The 16,686-nt window shown below is 49.6% G+C and overlaps 1 protein-coding gene and 1 long non-coding RNA gene across 2 annotated transcripts in view; both read left to right on the top strand.

The window, feature by feature from the left end:
* IGF1R (insulin like growth factor 1 receptor) overlaps nucleotides 1–16,686 on the top strand; it is a 301,355-nt gene that overhangs the window by 50,275 nt on the left and 234,394 nt on the right. The window contains exon 2 of the mRNA XM_032342166.1: nucleotides 2,817–3,362. Within this exon, the coding sequence (XP_032198057.1) occupies nucleotides 2,817–3,362 (546 nt within the window). The remainder of the gene's footprint in view (nucleotides 1–2,816; nucleotides 3,363–16,686) is intronic.
* Nucleotides 3,377–5,425, top strand: LOC116590429. Its single transcript, XR_004285607.1, has 2 exons — nucleotides 3,377–3,717; nucleotides 3,760–5,425. It is a non-coding gene; the product is annotated as an uncharacterized LOC116590429 (long non-coding RNA).

Genomic DNA, 16,686 nt, shown 5'->3' with positions numbered 1-16,686 from the left:
AGGACAGGGACCAGTCATTGGCTTTGATAACGTCATCAGGGGCTCTGCAAAGAGTGCTTCAGTATCATGATTGGGGCAGAAGCTTCGTCAGAGTGGTTTGGGGGTGACCCGTTGGTGAGGATGCTGAGAGCTGGGGTAATCCAGAAACCATGGGTCAAGTTCCACTTCTCCAGATCTGCTTCCTCATCTTCAAAGTGGCGATGATACTATGTAGTGTGGGATGCTACTGAAAGGCTCCCATGAGGTAAAACAAGATGAAACAAAGCTTTCTTCATAGCCTTTGTCCGGCATGGAATGTTCTCAGACGTTCTCAGAGTGCTGGTTCTCCCATTCTCTTCTCTGTTGTAGAGGCTTCATTTTCTCATCAGTGAAAGAAGGCAGTTGGACCAAGTGAGGTGTGAGGTTCTAGGTTCTCAAGCTAGAGCTGCCCACTCCTCAGCTCTTGGGTCTCCTGGACCCCATTCCCTGCCTGCCAGTCTCTGTCCAATTTGTGTCTATGGCTCTAAGCCCCGCTGGACCTCTCTCCCCTTTTCCCTCACCTGCTCCACTTCGATTCTGTCTTGTACTGTCTTATACCAGAATATTCTTCCCAAAAAAGGCCTCCTTTGGACTTCTCTTTCACTCAGGAGTCTTGAGAGGGGCCTCATTCCTGAGATGAAAGTTTCCATCCCCCACCTGTGACCTTTTATGACTTGGATTCTACCGAACTCATTTTTTCTGCTCTTCTCTACACCCCTAGCCATCAGCGTCGCTGGCCCTTGAGTGTATCTTGTTCTCCCTTTTCTCTGGCCTCTGGAATGTTGATACCCAGTTTTATTTTTTTTGTAGTGGTTTTTATTTATTTATTTGAGAGAGAGAGCAAGCACGAGACGGAGGAGGGTCAGAGGGAGAAACAGACTCCCCACCAACCAGGGAACCCAATATGGGGCTCGATCCTAGGACCCTGGGATCATGACCTGAGCCGAAGGCAGACACTTAATTGACTGAGCCACCCAGGTTGCCCCTTAATACTCAGTTTTTAAATCCTATAGGAGCCAGAGCTTTCCTGGGCACTCCAGTAGAAAGGACCTTCTTTACAGGAAGCTCCAAGGCTACCCCATCTGTCCTGCTTAGTTCCATTCCCATCTACAGTGGATTTGCACTGTGTACACCACTGACTACCTTCTGCCTCATATGACAATTGTTTGTCATGGGTCTTAGCTTGTGTCCTTCACCGTGAGCCTCCTCAGAGGGCAGACACGGCTTCTTTGACTCTCTTACAGCGTCCTACGTGTTGAGTGCTCCAAAAATTAATGAATTACATCCATCAGAAAACTTGACTCCGTCTGAGAAGCTTTAATGGAAGGCTTGGGATTATTAAATTGTAAGAAAGGATATTAACCAAGGTTTGTGTCTGTGGGTCTGTGTACGTGTCTAGTATTTTAAAAATAAAGTCTCCAGTATCAAGGCTGTTGTATCAAAAGCTCTTCAGATCTGCAGATGTCTTGGTCCAGCAGTTCTACACCTAGGGATTTATCCCAAGAAAATAGTCTTGGACATTTGCCGAGAATATTCACTGGAGTGGTGTTTATGATGTGAAAAACTGGAGATAAACTAAATATCCAAAGATAGGGGGTTGGTTTAAGAAAAATAAAAGAATCAGGGGTGTCTGGGTGGCTCAGTTGTTGAGCATCTGACTCTTGGTCTCGGCTCGGGTCATGATCTTGGGGTCTTGCCATCGAGCCCCACATCAGACTCTGGGCTCAGTGTGAAATCAGCTGGAGATGATCTGCTTTCCCCTCTCCCTCTGCTTCTCCCTCTGCCCATGCTCTTTCTCTTTCTCTCTCAAATGAATAAGTAAAAAAAATAAAATAACTCATGGTGCATATTTGTACCCTAGAATTACTGTCTCCTTCAAGTGGTAACATAGAAGGACATCTATTGACTTGGTGAAATGTTCATATTAAGTGCAGGAAGGAAATCTTTTCTGATTGCCTTTACTTTAATTAAAATACTTCTGGAGAAAGGATCACTGGTATAGGCACTGGTAATAGTGATTATCTTTGGATGTGGAGATACGGATGATTTTTACTGTCTTTCTGCCATCTTTTACCAAACCTCTCTATAGGAAGCTTGTTTTCTTGCTTAATAAAATAATTTTTTTGAAATAGGGATGGCATACCTCTTTTATCCATAGAAATCACACGTTCCTGCCTCTCTGTTGGGTTAGGCTTTGTATCTATATTCATACAGTACTGGGGAAGAACGCAAGGCCACCTGACCCGTGTCAGATGGTAGCAAGAAATGTGAGAACTTGCTTCTTTCGGTCCTTGCTTTGTAGGTCACAGTGACTGTTCTCCCGTGCAGACTTCATTGCTTGGGGTCCTTGTGGCTGGCTGCAGCAGTAGGTTGTTGTTCTGTGGCTGCTGAGCTGTTTGTTCAGACTTTGGGCACCGGGGCCATGCAGGAAGCAGAGGGGTGGGGGTGTGCAGCCTGGCAGGTGCAGAGCTTTGACTGTGCGACCTTGACTCTCGTCTGTGCTTCTGTGTGACCCTGGGCTCTAAGCTGTGGTTTATACATAAGCAGGGTGGGGATGACCCTCGCCACGGTCCCTGAGGATGTTGCACGACATCTGGCCCAGTGCAGACGCGCCGTGAATGGCCGCAGGTACCCCATACCTAACGTTAGTCCCTGGCGAAGAATGGGTCTCCTCACCTTAATTGTCATAATTTAGGTGTCCTGAAAAAAGGGCCACATCGTGGGTTGGGAAATAGTTCAGAAAATGATTTCCTTGTAACTCAGACATGTCCCGCCCTTGCCCTCTTGTCTCCCCTCAGTCTGCGGGCCGGGCATTGACATCCGCAATGACTATCAGCAGCTAAAGCGCCTGGAGAACTGCACGGTGATCGAAGGCTACCTCCACATCCTGCTCATCTCCAAGGCAGAGGACTACCGCAGCTACCGTTTCCCCAAGCTCACGGTCATCACCGAGTACCTGCTGCTGTTCCGCGTGGCCGGCCTCGAGAGCCTCGGGGACCTCTTCCCCAACCTCACGGTCATCCGCGGCTGGAAACTCTTCTACAACTATGCCCTGGTCATCTTTGAGATGACCAATCTCAAGGATATCGGACTTTACAATCTGAGGAACATCACCCGGGGGGCCATCAGGATTGAGAAGAATGCCGACCTCTGTTACCTCTCCACGGTGGACTGGTCCCTGATCCTGGATGCCGTGTCCAATAACTACATCGTGGGGAACAAGCCCCCGAAGGAGTGCGGGGACCTGTGTCCGGGGACGATGGAGGAGAAGCCCTTGTGCGAGAAGACGACCATCAACAACGAGTACAACTATCGCTGCTGGACCACCAACCGCTGCCAGAAAAGTAAGGGCACGCCGCTGCGGCTTTCCCTCTGCTTCTCTTTCCCCCTCCTGCTCTCCCTCGTCTCCCCCCTCTTCGGAGCGCTGGCGGCTTCCTCTGGGGGTTCTGCAGGGAGGGCGGAGGGCGTGGGTGTGTCACACTGAGGAGGAGGCCGCCTGCTGGGTGCAGGCAGGGGTCTTGGCTGGCTTCCTTTTGCATCCGAGAACTCGAGAACTTGGGCAATGCAGGACCCCGTCATGGCTGCCGTCAAGAGCATCCCAGTCGTGTCCTAGAAATAATCCAGCACCTTCGGGGCCAGAAGCGTGCTGACCTTGAGCTTTGGATTCTAGTGAGAAAGGTGACCTGGTATGCTTCAGAGGTCCCCAGGCCCCAGTAGTCAGGGACTGCTTATGCATCAGAGGTCCCCAGGCCCCAGTAGTCAGGGACTGCTTATGCATCAACTGGGTTCATCCTTTGTGGGAAAAGACAGATTTGGTTGTGGCAGGACTTCCTTAGGAGGACTCTACTTGGAATAATGGTTGAATAAAGGGAAGGTCAAAATTCAATTCACCTCTTGTGAAAGTGGGGACTTGCGCCCCATGCTTGGTCCCCAGGGACGGTCACGAGGCTTAGGTGTGCCTGTTTATGGCGGAGCACCTCACCGAGGTGGGAGAGCCCTGGACCAGTCCCCTGGAATCCCAGATTCAGGTCGTACTTGCAAGGAACTGTGTAGTGGGTGCCCTCCTATGCCCTGGGCTTCCATTTTTCTTTTCCTCCCCAAAGAGTTGTGCAGATCTTCTGAAATCGCCTAGTGAAAGAATTTTGAAATGTGTTCATGGCACTCCAGGTTCCGGGGGTGATATTTTGAAGCCGCTTCTTTATCAGGAACATGCTTTATTCTTCTCTCAAGTATAACCGGACTCTTGAGTTATTGTGATCAATTACCTGGAGACCCAGGTTGTTTGCTATTAGAAGGCAAGTCTGGGCCTTTGCCGCGTTGCTTTCAGCAATGTTCAGGTATGTTGGCTGAGAAGGTTCCTCTCCCTGGTGTGGAAGTCAGTGTGGTAGCTATAAATAGCTATTATTTAATGGTTGGCCCAGTTAAAGACCGAGGAGCTCATGTGTTCTAGCTGGTCACGAAGAGCCAAGGAATCCCAAACTGGTAGGCTTGCCTAAACCATGAAGTGTATAAAATAAACAAATCAAAGGCCAGACCCCACAGGTAGCTGTTCTTTTTGTTCCCAGTCCAGCCAGGGTGGAAGCCGGGAAAGGGAAGGTTTCTTTGGCCCAGCACACACGTTTACGCTATCAATCCACCTGTGTGTCCATGAACATCTGATAAATAAGGGAGGAGTCTCGTTGACTGTAACCAGGACGTTGGATGGCCGAGGACGCCATCAGGCTTCTTGAAGAGTCCTTGTTGGCTGGGGTTGGAGGAAGGTAGGGCGCTGACGTCCCATTTGTGATTGATTAAAACTGTACCCGACCCTTAGGTTACCCACTGGCTTTGAGAAAACAGCAAAAACGCCTTTTTAAGGAGTCTTGACCTTTTAAAATTTTGTTTTAAAAGAAAACGGTGTCTTCAGGGGAGGCATCCTGTGTGGTGGGAAGGGGTTGGATGCCGTCTAAGGGGCCGAGGGGACCTTGGACCAGCCAGTCCTTCTGGGCTGTAGTTGGGCATCGTCAGAACATTTCTTAGGGCAGTCTTGTGTTATTCCTTAGTGACAGCCAAACATGTGCACAAAACTGCTTTGGAAACTCATCAGCTCTCTACAAAAGGGAGATGTTATTTAAAAAAGTCATTAGGTGGGCGCTTGTTCAGTGACCTATTTGGTATCTACTCTGGGGTTGCTGTGGACTTAACGCTGTTTCTGACCAGCAGGTTGTTGAAGAAGCCGGGAGCAGGGGTGGTTTCTGGGTCCAGGTCTGGTAGCAAGTAATTTAAGTGGCCTGGCCCCTCATTTGTTGTTGTTGTTGTTGTTGTTTGTTTTTTCAATCTGGAGAGATCCTGCCTTTCTCATAGGGATTATGAAAAAAAAAAAAGTATTAAAAAAAAAAAGGAAAAATACCAAAAAAACCAATGAGGTTAGATACTGGGCCTTGGTGCTGGTAGGGCTGATGCCGACAGGCCTGTTGGCTGGACCCCTGCTTGCCCAAGGCCACACCCTGCAGCCTTCTCCCCTGCCAGTTGTCTCAGTCTGGCTGACGTGTTTCTGAGATTTTAGGAGGGTATATTTATTGAAAATCCTGAATAGCATTCGAGGAAACTGTCTTCCCTCCATCTTGGGCTTTGAGGAAAACTCCAGCATAGGCAGATTTCCCTGAGATTTTCCCATTGAACTGGAACTCTCCCTTTGCGTGGAGTCCCTTGAGACCTGTGCTGTGCGGTGCGACAGCCACTAGCCACATGTGGCTGATTGCATGCTTGAATGTCCTCCGGTGCGAACGGAGACTGGCTTGAAGCCTAAAATACACTGGGTTTCAAAGACGTAGTATAAGGGGAGAAGGAGTAAGGTTATCGCCTTAGTAGCTCGTAATGTATTGACTCTGTGTCGAAATGATAATATTTTGGACCTATAGGTTAAGTAAACTATGTTATTAAATTAATTTCACCTGTTTCTGTAGCTTTTCACATGGTTACTAGAGCATTGACATGACAGGTGGGGCTTCCATTCTCTTCAGAGTCCGCCCCCTATGGCCATGCGTTCTCCTCCCCCACCCCCATCCCTCCCCATCGTGTCTGTGGCTGAGCACTGCGGTGCTGTGGGATTCCTACCCCTCTCCAGCAGGATGCTGACGAACCGTTCAAGGAGCCAGGTGGAGGGCACTGAGTCTGGACAGCGTGTCATCTGCCGGGAAGTCAACATGAGCGTTAAGGTGGCCATTGAAAACGATGAAGTGTGGCCGAATCCCATTGAGCTGTTCTTCACAGGGCTGCCTACGGAGGGAGGAAGAGCATCTGGAGAGCTACGTCGAATCAAGGATGTGTGTGAAATTTTTGACATCACGGAGAAACACTCAATTATGGAGTGCCGATACGCAGTTTCTACTTGACGCTGTCCCTTCAACTCCTTCTTTTCTCTCATGACTGTGGCAGCTTCATGGACAGCCCCATTAAGGAAATGACAACTTTATGGGTTCCCTGTACCCTTCTGTTTTTCTCTGTTGTCTTATGATTTGGAGGGGTGGTTTTATTTATTTCTTTGAGATAGCCTGAGCAGGGCGGAGGGACAGAGAGAGAGGGAGAAGCAGACTCACTCCAGAGCCAGGATCCCGACGTGGGGCTGGATCCCAGGACTCCCTCTGGGATTATGACTTGAGCCAAAGGCAGGTGGTTCACCCACTGAGCCACCCAGGGGCCCCTGGAGGGGTGGTTTTATTGAGGCTTGAGTTACTCCTAAAAAGTGACCAACCCTGGGACGCCTGGGTGGCTCAGTGGGTTAAGCCGCTGCCTTCGGCTCAGGTCATGGTCCCGGGGTTCTGGGATCAAGTCCTGCATCGGGCTCCTTGCTCGGCGGGGAGCCTGCCTCTCTCTCTGCCTCTCTCTCCACCTCTGCCTGCCTCTCTGCCTGCTTGTGTGCTTTAAAAAAAAAAAAAAGTGACCAGCCCTTAAAAAAGTTGTGTATGGCATTTTCCTTTCAGTAGAAATGGGACTGTGCCCTTGATGTTCAGCACTGGTGAGTCCTCCTCCCCTGCCTTCTGACCGCGCTTCTCCTCTGTCTCTACAGCTGGTTCTTGGTGGGCTCCTTTCCCTTGGTTGAGGCTCTGATGACTAGTGGTCTCCGGACTTCCATCCTAGGCCCCTTTTCACTGTCCTTGTTCCCCCAGGATGTCCCATCTGACGCTTCAGCACCCTTCCGTCTGCACCTCGTCTGCAAATACCATCTGTAGCCTAGACCTCTTTGTGAGCCCCGGACCCACAGATCCATTCCTGTCCAGACAGCTGCGGGTGACTCCATGTCTGCTGGGCTTCTCAGTCTCCTTACCTCTACCTGTTGTCTTTCTGCACGGGCAGCATTCTTGGGCTCCCCGCTCCCATGTCAGAAACATAGGTGTCCTCTGGAGGCTCCCTCCTCCAGTTGAAGGACAAGCCCTTTCCATCGTACATGTTTCCCGAATCTGCTATCCCCTGCCCTTCCGTGACCCGGCCTCTCTCCAGCCTCCCCGTGCTGGTGCCTGGGCCCAGGGAGCTCCCTAACCGACACTCTGACCAATAGCCCACCCCACCCCCACCTGAAATCCTATAGTGGGAGCCCGTGAGTGCTTGTGAAACGGGGCCATGCCCCCAACAAGCCACCTCCCTGCCTTCTGCCGGCAGTATCCCTGGCCCGTGGCGGTGTGCTTTAGGCAGACTCCATGCCCGTTGGCGGAGGACTTCGGGACTCTGCAGACTCCGGTGGGCTGTCTCGCCACAGAGAAGCCTGGCAGCAGCCCTTTCTGCATCGCCGAATAAATTCTGGGCGTGTCCTCGCAGTCGTGGAGAGTATGGCTGTCACCCCAGGGGCGAGCGTGGCACCTGCTTTGTGAAAGATTTATGCTCAGGAAGATCTGTTTCCCACCTTGAGCAGACATAGTGTGTGTTGACAGTCCCCGGCAAGCCAAAAGATTCAAGGATTGCGAAATGCGGATGTTTCTTGTGTCATTTTCGCAGTCGGTCCTTGCTCCCCAGGAGCGAGGTCACCAGAACTCTTCTCCAGCTCTTCACCAGCAGGGAGGGTCAGCCATGGACGGTCGTAGCTCCTTTCTCGCCCGCCCTTGTCAGAAGGATCCAAGGCCAAAGATGGTGGAGAAATACAGGAATCCTCTTCAAAGTCAAGGCTTGGCCTGCGGCACCGTTTGTTACTTTGGACGGTAGTCGTACGCTGAAAGCTGACCTGTGCAAGGAGGGAAGAGGGGGCAGATCCTCTCGGAAGACGTGGTTCTCTTCCTGCCCCGTGCATTGCCTCAGTGGTGTCTGCTGTTCGCTTGCCCTTGGGGCTTTCTGGTACTTGATTGCAGATCTAGAGATGCCCTCACCAAAGCAAACATACACACACAAAAGTCTAAAACTTCCTGCTAAACTTAACATCTCCGAGTACTTCTTAACCCAACAGAACAGATAGTTTAGGGTCTGCTCAGATCACTGTGTTGCCCACGGGAAGGCCTGGTCTTTGGCAGAAAATGCATGAAGGTGGCAAGCCTGGCTGTGGTGCAGACTGGCTTTGCTGGTGGTGCAGCCTTATTTCAGTTAAAAGGGCATTGACCGGCAACAGCGGTCCCGGAGTCTGGCTGCATTTCCCACCGCCTTCCAGAGGAGAAACTAGGAAAATAGCAGATTGGAGCCCTTGCAGGAGAAGGCAGTAAGTGGCTGCCTTTTTTGACAAAAGGAAAACATTTCAACGGCCATCTCACGGATGAGATCTGGGACTTCAAGTGAAGGCAGGGAGCATAAAAAAGACAATTCTACATTTTTTCCCCTCTTTACGGGTTCTCGTGTTTCTGTTTATGATACATCTCACAGGGCGGTATGGTGTGTGCAGCGGAGGGGTTCCCCTTCTTCATTTTCTTCTGGATTTCTTCCTCATTTTCTTATAGATGGGTACCTCTGGCCTGCCGGGTCCAAGTGGGGGGCTGGTTTACGTGTCTGTAAATCACCTGCTGGATTGGGGTGAGGTGAGGGGCACAGTGTCTCTGCCCTGAGCCCTCATGCGTGCGATGTGCATTATTTCTTCTTAATTTTTCCTCCTCCTCTCCCCCCAACCCCCTTCAAGTTTTAAGCTTCTCGTGAGGGGTATTTCTTTCTGTGAAATGCTGTGTGGTCGGCCACAGGGTTCTTGCATGCTACAGCCCTCAGACTGTCCCCTCTGAATGAGGAGGGGGTCTGCATTGCCCGCTGGAGCCTAGACAGCCCTGCAGATCGTGGACGGGAAGGCAGTCCGTTGAGCAGGCTCTGGGTTGTGTTGTCTGTAGGAGCTTGTCTCTTCCCCTGGAAGGCCCCTGCTCTGGTCAGCTGCTCCGGTGTGGGGGTGATCTTTATTTAGAAGGGGGTCACATGCCCCTGGGCCTCGTTTCTCTGCCTTTTATAGTCAGGCATGGAGATCACATTCTGTTCTCCCTGACTGTCGACCCTTTTTACCAAGATGGTGAAGCAGTTTGTGTCCATGGCTCTCTGCAACCCCTCGTAGCCCATCCCCGTATCCTGGCTCTTGGGCCTGGTTACGGAAAGGCTTTGCTCTTGGCTAACTGTCCCCTAATTAGGGTGTCGCTTTCCTGGGCTCCCTTCAGAAGTTTGGTTTTTATTTTATTTTGTTTTTAATAAAGATCTCAGCTTCAAGAGCAAAAGGCTTTTCGGAATAAATCTCCTTGGGTGATTTTTGCAATTCTATATATCGGGAACTATCTGGACTCCCTTCAGATCTCACCAGTTGAGCCCACTTTTAAGATTGTCCTGATTTCTTCCTACTCCTAAAACACTTCCTCTGTCACATTATTATTTCTACATTGCTTTTCTTGTGTATTTTCTTTTTAAAAAATATTTATTTATTTGACAGAGAGAGCGAGAGCACACAAGCAGGAGGAGCAGCAGGCAGAGGGAGAGGGAGAAGAAGGCTCCCTACTGAGCAGGGAGCCCGATGTGGGGCTCGATCCCAGGACCCTGGGGTCATGACCTGAGCCGAAGGCAGGTGCTTAATGGACTGAGCCACCCAGGCACCCTGTCTTGTGTGTATTCTTGATTAGAGTGGGAATGACATGTATCGTGTGGGCCCGTGGCTAACCGTGTCCTAGATTGCATTGCTCAACTCGAGTGCACGGGATGGTTCAAAAGTTAGGTTTGGCCCCCAGTGAGTGGGAAGCCATGAAATGGAAACATACCTCCTTTTAGTCTATCGTGTGACTCCTGGGACTCAGGCTGTGGGAAGTGGGGTCCCCTAGCACCCTCCCATGATAGAATGCTCCCCTGACAAGGAGCAAGTGAGAGATGGCCATGGTGTTCTAGGAATGCAGGTAGCAGGAGATGTAATCTTCCCGATGGTCACGGTGAAGATATTAAGCAGAGCAGGCATCTGTTTATCACCATGCATAACTTGGGAATCTGAGTTGAAGCAATTTAGAAATCTTCCTTTTGGAAGAAGGAGCCAGCGCCTGGTCAAAATCTAAAATCTAGACCATTCTGGGTTCTATTCTGTGTCTGGCCTGTCTTCTCTGTCTTGGAAACGTAGCTCCCCTCCGAGCCCTGAAACCGCCTGAACGACACAAGGAGCGGGCACGGGAGCCCAGCAGGTCCCAGAGGTTGGTGGAGGTGGTTGTCATCTCGGGCCAGGGAGTGATGAGGGCTTCTGGGGCCGGTGGCGTAGGGAGAGTCACTGGCAGGAAGCGTGGCCCTCCAGGGAAGAGTGTGCTCCTGCGGTATTCTCTCAGCCACGGTTCCTCAGTTCTTAGGATGTCACGGGGCTGGCTGGGGCCTCACTCCTGAGAGTCCCAGGGTATCTACCCTTGACAGTGGTGTGGATTCCGTGCAGACCGCAGCTGCCATCACATGCCTGCCACCCTCTGACTCGACTTCGGGCACGGTTAGTTGGCCTTGCCCCTGTGATTGTCCCCCCGTGGACATACGAACATTGATATTTGCAAGAAGATCTAATTTTGTACAAAACAGGATCTGTTTATTTTATTTTATTTTTGTAAAGATTTTTATTTATTTGTGTGTATGAGAGAGAGGAGAACACAAGCAGGGGGAGCAGCAGGCAGAGGGAGAAGCAGGCTTCTTGCTGAGCAAGGAGGCTGATGTGGGACTTGATCCCAGGACCCCGGGATCATGACCTGAATTGAAGGCAGATGCTTAACTGACTGAGCCACCTAGGGGTACTTATCTTATTTATATGTATACATACATAGATACGTATACACACGTGCATACACACTACACATATAGACAAGCGTCATCATATGACAAAGGTTTAAGAACAGTCGATGAATCAAGAGGATTCCATTCATCAGCCTCCTGTGTTCCTAGGTGCTGGAATGGGACCGCCAGACCTCCTCTTCCATCTGTGAAACAGGGATGGGCAGATACAGAACTTGACAGACTGCCCCAGACAGACCGCCGAGCACATAGTAGTTTTTTGGGAAATGATAGCCATTGCTAGTCTTTCGAAAATTAAAGTATCTCAGAGCTGCCTTCAGAGACTATCTAGAATTCTGAGCCTTAAACTGGATTGACCACGTATGTTTACTGCCATATCTTATATGGTCTTTCTCTATTGCTTTTTCTAAATTGCAAAAATTCAATTATCATAAATAGCATGGTATAGTGTAGGAGTGGTTCTTGCTAATTTAATCCAAATTGTTCAAATTCTTGTGTCTGTCCAGATAAGCCGTATCTTTAAAGAACATCCAGTGAGGTCCATATGTCTCTATCAGGATGCCTGTGGGGCCTCTGTAGTTCCATGTAAATGCTATTTATTCGGTTATCAAATCCCGTGAATTGATTCTGCTTGCAAGCTTGGTGTTGGGAAGAATTTAAGAAATGTCAACAATAAGATTCTTGTTTGATACTACCATTAAATATTATCTTATTTTTTAAAGATTTTATTTATTTATCAGAGAGAGAGGCAGCGCGCGCGCACCAGCAGGCAGAGTGGCAGGCAGAAGCAGAGAGAGAAGCAGGCTCCCTGCTGAGCAAGGAGCCCTATGTGGGACTCGATCCCAGGACCCTGGAATCATGACCTGAGCTGAAGGCATGGCTTAACCAACTGAGCCACCCAGAGGTCCCTTATCTTTTTTTTTTTTTTTTTTTAATGTGTTTTTTGCAGAGAGCAGTAAGGTGGTTATACAGTGGGCTCAGTTTTTGGTAACGATAACAAGGATTTGCATTTTTATTTGGGGCAACTTCCGGGCTCACGTAGTAAAGGTAGCCAAGCGTCTGCTCCAGGCTGAAGCATGTGCCTGTTTATTGTCTTCTGGTGGGTAATGCTAGCCGAGGGTGTGTGTGTGTGTGTGTGTGTGTGTGTGTACTTGCTACCACTTTATGCTCCCACCCAGCCTCCCAGCCTCTCCCCCGTTTCGGCTGTTTTGTTTTGTTTCGTTTCCCTGCTCTCGCCCCCGGTGCAGGAAACAAACACTGGCTCTCTCTGTCCTCCCTTAGATCTTCCTTCCGTTCGAGGGGATCAGGTGGGTGGGAAAATGCTGTGCAGGAATGTCAGGCCCTCTCCCGGAAGCCCGGCTTCTGTTTCATCTCATTATTGGACAGAAGTCACTTTTTGTTTCTTTGCCTCGGTCACAAACATCCACCCGGTCCTCTCTCCTTTCTCCGTGCCATTTTTCGCGGAATCCACGTGGGAGGGGAACAGAGGCGGCGTGTTTGGGGACTCTGTGTCACTTGCTACTCATCGCCTTGCGTACAAAGGCTGTGCAGACTGACCCAGCGTGTAGCTGCCTCCACTTTTGTTTTTGCAAGTTCTAAAGAGGGGACTTGGGTGAGGCGTGTGACGTTGTCGCTGCCGGAGCCGTGCAGGCAGGCCCCGCTGTCCTGCGTGCAAGACCAGCTCTGCAGCCCCTGGGCCCAAGCCCGCTGTGCCCAGGGGCCCGTGGGGAGGATGGTCCAGCTGCGATGTGCGTACATCTGCCCTTGGCAGCAGATCTGTGAACTGAGGCTGCCATTCTGGATTTCCGGGTGGATGCAAAGTGTTTGGATGGTTTTTAGCAGCTGCTGAGACCAGGGAGTTGGGCTTAGTTGCAAAAAGGAATGGGAAAACAATAAAGGAAGATTGGGGAGCAAATAGTCTGTGATACAAAAAAGGGCAAGATGAAGGCTGATGTTATTAGAAATACTTCCTGGGAGCCATAGTGTTTGAGTTAGGAACCCCCATGGCCCCCACAGAAGGTATTAGTGGTAATGATGGAGACAGATGGAAACTAGGCAGATCCCTAGGTCCAGAAGAGATGAGTTTTGTTCCTGGAGGTGTATGACGATTCCGTTCTGATTCCTTAACCTCTGAATGGCCTCTTAGGCTTTGCCGAGTAGATGATATTAGTAGGTTCCTAGACTATCCCTCAAATAGGATGTAGGGATAAGTTTTCTTGTTCTCTTCCTCAGTGAACTTGACATGATTGGATTCTTTGATAATACATAGGTCGTTCCATTAAAGGGTTTTAAGTAACTGTGTCAAAGAAGCTTTGGAATGTTCTTGTTGTTTTTTAAGATTTTATTTATTTGACAGACAGAGATCACAAGCAGGCAGAGAGGGAGAAGAGGGGGAAGCAGGCTCACCGCCGAGGAGAGAGCCTGATGCGGGACTCATTCCCAGTTCCCTGAGATGATGACCTGAGCTGAAGGCAGAGGCTTTAACCCACTGAGCCACCCAGGCACCCCTGGAATGGGTTTTAAGCAAAGTCATGGAAAATGTACCTTGTCCTCTCTCCTACCTACAAGGAAAGACAGAGAAGCCCGAATGCAGCATTGAATACCCTTTACTTCCTCTTTGTAATTTCATGCATGGTCCTGGTCACAGCAGCAAGGTGGTGTGGCCCCGGTGGCATGGTGTTGTCCTCTGAGATCATTGGGTTTCTTGCCCGCTTCTTCCCCAATTGCTATCTCCTCTCTGGCCCTCTTTTTAGCCTCACAGGTAGTCGAGACTTGAAGGACCTTGACATCGTAGTCGTTTATGAATGGAATTCTGAGAATGTATAATTTTCTTGGAAGAATGCTTCTTTAGCTCAGAAATATTTCTTGTTTGTTGTGGGGGAAAAAAAAAACCAAAAACAAAACTCTCCTTGGAAAAATCACGGGGTGCCAGAGATGGTGATTAGGAGGGTGAATGTCTTGGGGGTGCTTAAGTCAGGAGGATTTTATTGCTGGACAATTGCTACAACAGGCAAAGCCAACTTAACACACTACTGTTTCAAGAGAAGGTTGTGGCGTGAGATTGATGTGGAGGTGGATTTACAGACGGCCACGCTGTGATCACTCTCCATGCCTTGCTGTACCTCCTGCCCGTTCCCATGCCCCAGGAAGATGCCTTGAATTTCAGGTTAGCCCTGCAGGGTTGGAGGACTTCAGACCCTCAACTTGGTCTGGTCCCACAGGGAGGTTTCTGCCATTCTTCCAGATCTTGCCAGGCAGCTTTATCTGGCAGGCACCACGTTCATGGAAAGCCTCAGAGTACGGATGAAGAGCCGCCAGAGAAGGCATTTCAGTGGTTGTTAGAGAGAAATGGTGATCGCAGTGGTGTTCAGACCCCACTCCAGCTCTGCGATAAAAGGTGCACGGTTTTTGTGACTCATTGCGTATGAGCCAGCTCGGAGTCTGTGTGGATAAACAAGCCCCACTACGTTATGTGTTTTCCACAGATGTGAGGCATGAACCCTCTCTCCTATATCAGCTCTTCACACTCCTGTAACTCTGGTCTCTGATGCCACCACCGGATCAAAATAAATGCAAAAAAGCTCTGGTCAGTGCTTTCTCTCTGAAGTCAGGCTGGAGAGGCAGGTGACTGGCTAATTGAGTGGCGAGAAGGCGAAGAGGACAGCCCAGCCTCACGATCAAGCGGAGTTTGCAGGAAAATTGCGTACACATGAGCATCATCATTTATTGCAGAGAGCATGGGTTTGCAGAAAGCATGCAGAAAGCACTACACCTTAGCCCAGAGGCTGAAAGCCAGGCACTTAGCCACCCCGTTCCTTGGTCTCCTCATCTGTTGAACCAAGTGTGCCCTGAGTTTCCTTCCAGCTCTGAGATTCATTGTTGCAGAGTAGGGTGCTGGGAACCTACAGTGGGTCCATTGGCCCTGGTTGTCAGTCACCACTGCTAGAGAAATGGAAATAGCCAGTCTTGACTTGCAGAGGCATAAAGCAGTTGACCTGGTCTTTGAATGGGCCCCACCCCTAGGGACAGGACTAGAGAGTAGAAGGCTGTGGGGTCCCAGGAGGTGGTTGTGATTCACAAGCTCTGATGAGCTGGTAGCAGATGTAGGATAGGAGGCTGGCGAAGCATCTCCGCGATAGGGTAGAAAGAAATAAAAGTGGTTAGAGAAGGCGTTGAGGGTAGGAAAATCAGTAGGATTTATGTTAAGTCTTGTATCTTTGAAGTGACTTATTCTGGTCTGGCTTTTGCTGTTACCAAAGTGAATTATTCATAAGTACTTTGAGAAATACCAATGTAACACGATTAAGTTGAATGAATTTAAATTCATCTAAATCATTCTTTTCAACTAAAGTAAGCCTTCCCTCTTCCAGAATCTGAGCAAACTGATAGCCCAGCAAGAGTTTCCTGCTATCATGGCAAGTGACTGATGTCTACCATGATACTGCTGACTTGCTTTGGACTCACGAGCTCTTCTGGAATGATCCAAGTGAAATTAAAATACTTTCTCAGTAGTTGGAGAGTTGGGTGTGTCTTGCTGAGCATTTTGGTGCTGGGAACTCTGGCTTTGGAACGTCTACACAGGGAGTTTCAGCTGGAGCAAACATTGCCATGCTCTTGGTGGTTTCTCCCTAACCATTGTCCTCCTGCTCCTCGAAGCTCTGCTCAAGACCACTCTTCCATGAGACCTCCCCATATCCCCCTTATGGAGGGCTCGGGTACCTGTAAGCTCATTTGTGGGCTGGTATCGGGCCATTGCCATGTTTTTTGGTCAGTGATCGCTTCCCTCTGTACCATTGTTTTAGAAAACCTTGCTTACTCGCCATTTGTGTCTTTCAGAAAATAGATGATAAACAACTTGTAGGTTAGGACTTGAGCCCTGTTTATAGGTTTCGGTTCGCTATCCTCATAGCCAGAGGGAGTCCCATGGAAAAGATACTCTGTACGAGTCCATCTCCCACGGAGTCTTGATCCTGGGTGGCACCGGAGTAGTTTGGCTCTCGTGAAGATGGGGAGGCTGGGTTGTGAGGGCAGCGTAAACTGGGGAGTCTGCTTGGGGCAGTGCAGGTATGAGAGCGTGTGTCTGTTCAGTCTTGCACTTTGGGCACTGAGCTTGTATCACTCTAGTCCAGGAATTTTATAAAGGGATCAATATTATATTTTTGGGTGGCCAAAGCAGTTCTGTCTGGAATGAAAAAACCAACTATCCATAGAGTTTAAGAGCAATCGAGGGAGTGGGGGTGGGGTAGTGTGTGTACACGCACATGGTTTGCGTGAGTCCATGACCTCTGCTGAGCTGTGAATTACCTGGGGTCTCCTGTTCCTCCTTCACCATTCTCGTTAATAGAAATCCGGGGTCCTTAATGAAGGGAAAGAGAATATATTACATACATATCATTCCCGTGACAAGGGATGGTGGCAAAGAGGTTTGACCTGTGAGTGACATCTGAGTTAGGTCTTGATGTGTCTGTGCAGGTTTCAGTTGTTCCTTGGCCAAAGTTTCCATTG

This window comes from Mustela erminea, chromosome 5, assembly GCF_009829155.1.
Source record: "Mustela erminea isolate mMusErm1 chromosome 5, mMusErm1.Pri, whole genome shotgun sequence".
Classification (NCBI taxonomy): domain Eukaryota; kingdom Metazoa; phylum Chordata; class Mammalia; order Carnivora; family Mustelidae; genus Mustela; species Mustela erminea.
This window is presented reverse-complemented; position numbering and strand designations above follow the sequence as displayed.